Source organism: Apaloderma vittatum, unplaced genomic scaffold, assembly GCF_000703405.1.
Source record: "Apaloderma vittatum isolate BGI_N311 unplaced genomic scaffold, ASM70340v1 scaffold28555, whole genome shotgun sequence".
Lineage (NCBI taxonomy): Eukaryota > Metazoa > Chordata > Aves > Trogoniformes > Trogonidae > Apaloderma > Apaloderma vittatum.
Window position 1 is genome coordinate 235 of NW_009715849.1, and position 3,878 is coordinate 4,112.

The 3,878-nt window shown below is 53.6% G+C and overlaps 1 protein-coding gene across 1 annotated transcript; it reads right to left on the minus strand.

Moving 5' to 3' along the window:
- Positions 1 to 826: 826 nt before the first annotated feature.
- On the minus strand, positions 827 to 3,875 carry TMEM208 (transmembrane protein 208; the record flags this gene model as incomplete). Its single annotated transcript, XM_009869319.1, has 4 exons — positions 827 to 964; positions 1,594 to 1,678; positions 3,567 to 3,703; positions 3,816 to 3,875. Coding segments are annotated over 4 exons (420 nt in total), but the record flags the coding sequence as incomplete, so codon positions are not given.
- Between the last annotated feature and the right edge of the window lie 3 nt (positions 3,876 to 3,878).

The window sequence follows — 3,878 nt, forward strand, 5'->3', positions numbered from 1 at the left end:
TGACGTAATGGAAACACTGTGTGGGCGAAAGGTTACGGAGAAAAAAGAAAAAAAAAGCCAAGGCTGGCACCGGGGTGAACGTTGACCAGGCTCAGGCTCCAAGGTGGTGGGTGAGGAAGAGGAAGGGGTCAACACAGCGTGTAAAACCCCACGTTAATAAATCGAAGTAAGCAAAAGCAGAAGGTGACTTGAGCTGTTCCTTGTCTCTTAACTTGCTGTCTCTGCAGCAGTTCAGCTGATTTAAAAGAAAGAAGGGAAAAAAAAACAAAACAAAACCCTGAAGGGATTTAGTTTTGGCTTCTAGCTGTAGCTTTTCATCACGCAAAGGTAGCGCAGGCCAAGGGCTCCAGGGAGCCCGGGCTCAATCCTAAAAGCTTCTCAGCCTCTCCCTCCCCAGCTCCCCATCCCGCAGGGACAGCACCAAGCGAGCGCGGGAAGGGATAAGACCCCTCATCTCGGGGGTAATCTTGCAGGGAAACTCTCCCACGAAGACACCGGTGTGTTTAGCATCAAAGGCGCTGCCGGCACGGTCGACTCGACTCTGCTCTTTAATGTGCTATTTTCCCCCCAACCTCGAACGCGATACAGCGCTGCTGTCAGAAAGGTATTGCCACGCGTGCCGGCATCACCAACACCCCCCCCTCTTGTCACCCCAAGGAGCGAGGCCTCGACCGGCGCCGAGAACCATCCGAGGGAAGTCTCTCGCGGCCTTTCAGGCGCAACGGCGGCGATGACAGAGGGCGGCGATGGTTTCGGTCGCGTCCCTGATGAAATAACAGCATGGAGATGAGAGAGAGGGCGTTTCGCCTCGTCTCCTCGGCCAGGGCTAGAAGCGTTTCATCTGGCGGCGTTCTTGTCGGCGTTGTTTCTTCTCGTTCGGTTCCTGAGCGGCGGGCGAAGAGTCGGCTGCCAACCAGGGCCCCAGGATGTTCACCCACAGGAGGTAAAGAGCGCGGCCCGGAGCCTGCAAAAGAAAATAAAAAACAAAAACCCACATGTGGCATGAACTCGGTCACTTTGGGGATGGGTCTGGCTACTGAAGAAGCTGGAATGTCTCTACAGGGTGGATCAGGGGCATCGCAGGATGCAGGGAAATCAAAAACAGGCGTCCAAAATAAAAGGGCCCCGTTTCAGACGGTTTAGGAACTTGTGTACGTGTACAGCGCTTCGGCTTCAGACACGGAAATCCCAGCATCGGGTCCGAGTTACCCAGAAAGATCCAACTTCCCAGACATTCCGGCTCTTGCCTCCTGCAGAAAACATCCCCCTCCTCTCCCCGTTTCTGAATTTTTTAAAAATAAATGTGATCCAGATGGTCTCCAGGGAACAGTCCAGAGCCTCGACTGCCCTCTGCCAGGCCACCGAGAAAGGAACCTGTAAGGACCCAAATAACTTTCTATGCTCCCAAGATTGCTTTATGTACCTTTGTGGGATAGACTCAAAGCAGCTTTACGATTTATTTTTTTTTTAACTGACTCAAGGTCAGCAAAGTTTTGGCCTGAAACAGGGCGCTATGAAATGAAACGGGGAAAGAACGTTTGCCCTGAAGACGGGGAAAGACAAGGTCAACGAGGAAAACCGTGGGGGGCTTACCAAGAGCCAGAAGTACCAGACGTAGAGCGAGAAGCAGCTCAGCACTTGGACTATCGCCGTCAGTAGGATCACGTCCTTGAGGTGCCTGAAGGAAAAAAAGCAAAACGTGAACGTTCTGTGCCAGCCCCAACCACGCTGGCTCCTCCGCCAGCGCAGCCCCTCCGTGCCCCTGCTCCGCATCCCTGCAGCTACGCTTTGCGCCACTTCCTAGAAGAACTGGAGTGCGCAAAGAATAAAATCTGACGAGTTTGAGAGCCAGGTTCCCTCCAGAAAGGGATGTTGAGAAGCTGAGGAATGCAGGAGGGGTGGAAATGGGCAGCAAAACCGCCCCCCGCAGCGGCCAGCACCCACTGCCTCTACACCCGTCACAACTCAAATCACATCCAAGAACGGAGTCGAGCGAACAACGGAAAAAAAAATCACTTTGCGGCACAGAGCAAAAGCAGAAACAACTGGTTTAGGCTGGGACATCACCATCAGCTCGAGATGCTGTGCAGGATCTGTCTGAGTTACAGGCAGAGCGAGGGAAACACCGTTGGACCCCAAAATGGGGTTCCCCGAGGCCCAGAGCGATAAATTCATAGAGGCTTCACCTGACAAACGGGAGGAGCATTGAGCAGGTTTTGTTTTCCCAGCTCTGTCTCCTCCCTGTTTTGCACAGCCTGTGCCTCGGACAAGCGTCAATTAATTTTTAAAATTAATAAATAATAATACTGCCCGCCTTTGTTGCTCAGGAGCCCTACTAGACCATCCCCACATTGTGTCTCACATAAAAAAAGTATCCAAAACATTTCATGCTTTGACTCACGAGAGCCAAAACAGCGTAAAACAAGAGAAAAACACCGAGATGCAGAAATAAAACTGCTGTTAAGAACCGTAGAAATGTCTAAATCGACACACGGCCCTCCCAGCAGGAGAACACTTGACAGGACACAAAGGGCCCTGCTGGGAACAAGGTCCCCCTGTGTTTTTTCAAAAGCCTGGCAGCAAGATGCTGATAAACCCTAAATTGTAGGTCGAGGGCATGGGAGGGCAGGGACCACTGACCACTGAGCGCATGCTGAAGAGCCCCAACAGAAGCTGGGCCAGCAGACGAAGGCAGGGGAAGACAGAGAGCAAAGCTGACATGTCCAGGACAGGCAGTTTTCTGTACTAGTTTAAGGCTTGCTATTGGGAAACGTGTAAATCTAGAAGATATTTCGGCTGTTTGCAGCACCGTTGTCTCTTTATTTTGTTTAATGGCACTTCACAGGAATTGCTGTTGTGTCGACTGAGACCGCCAAGAATTGCGGACAAGCAAATGCTTAGTGCTGTCTGCAGACAGACACGAGGAATCAGGAGATGGTTTGGGCTGGAAGGGACCTTCAAGATCGTCTCGTTCCAACCCCCAGCCCTGGGCAGGAACGTCTCCTGCCAGAGCAGGTTGCTCCAAGCCCCGTCCCAGCTGGCCTGGAGCACTCCCAGGGATGGGGTGTCCCCAGCTTCTCTGGACACCCTGTGCCAGGGTCTCACTGCCCTCACAGTGAAGAATTTCTTTGTAATATCTAATCTCAATCTCCCCTCGTTCAGCTTGAAACCATTACCCCTCATCCTACCACTACGCTTCCTCATCAAGAGTCCCTCCCCAGTTTTCCTGTAGCCCCTTCAGGCACTGGGAGGCTGCTATAAGGTCTCTTCTCCAGGCTGAAAAACCCCAACTCCCTCAGGCTGTCCTCACAGGGCAGGTGCTCCGGCCCCTGATCACCCTCACAAACTCCTCTGGACCCAAACCTACAAGCACAGCGGGTAGAAAAGGCTGAGGCAACAAGGCCAGTTTAGGAACAACCTCAGAAAAAAATAGCTACAAGTTTCCAGCTCCCCTCACGCCTGTGCCAGCTGAGGTGGGAGCCGAGGCCCGGCCTTCTCCTGGCTCTGCGCGCACGCTCAGGCAGCAGGTCCTGCTCACCTGGACTCGTGCGGGTGTGGACACTCACTCTGCCATCCCCTGCTCCATATTCAGGTCAATCCCCCCGTCAGCGAGGCTGCCATCGTCTGCAAAAGATGGTTTGGCCATGGAGCTCATGGACCTGTAGCTGGTGCCGTAGACCACCAAGCTGAAGATGAACGCCACCTGCAACGAGATGGAGGTCAGCCGCAAAGAGCTGCGACCACCCCCAGGGTCGGCAGAGAGGTAGGGGCCGGCTGGCAACTGGGAAAACTGGGAGTGGGAGGCCGGTGCTCACCCATGTCCAGGCCGAGGCAGCAGGGTAGAAGATCACCAGGTTCACCAGGGCGTAGAGGGCCTG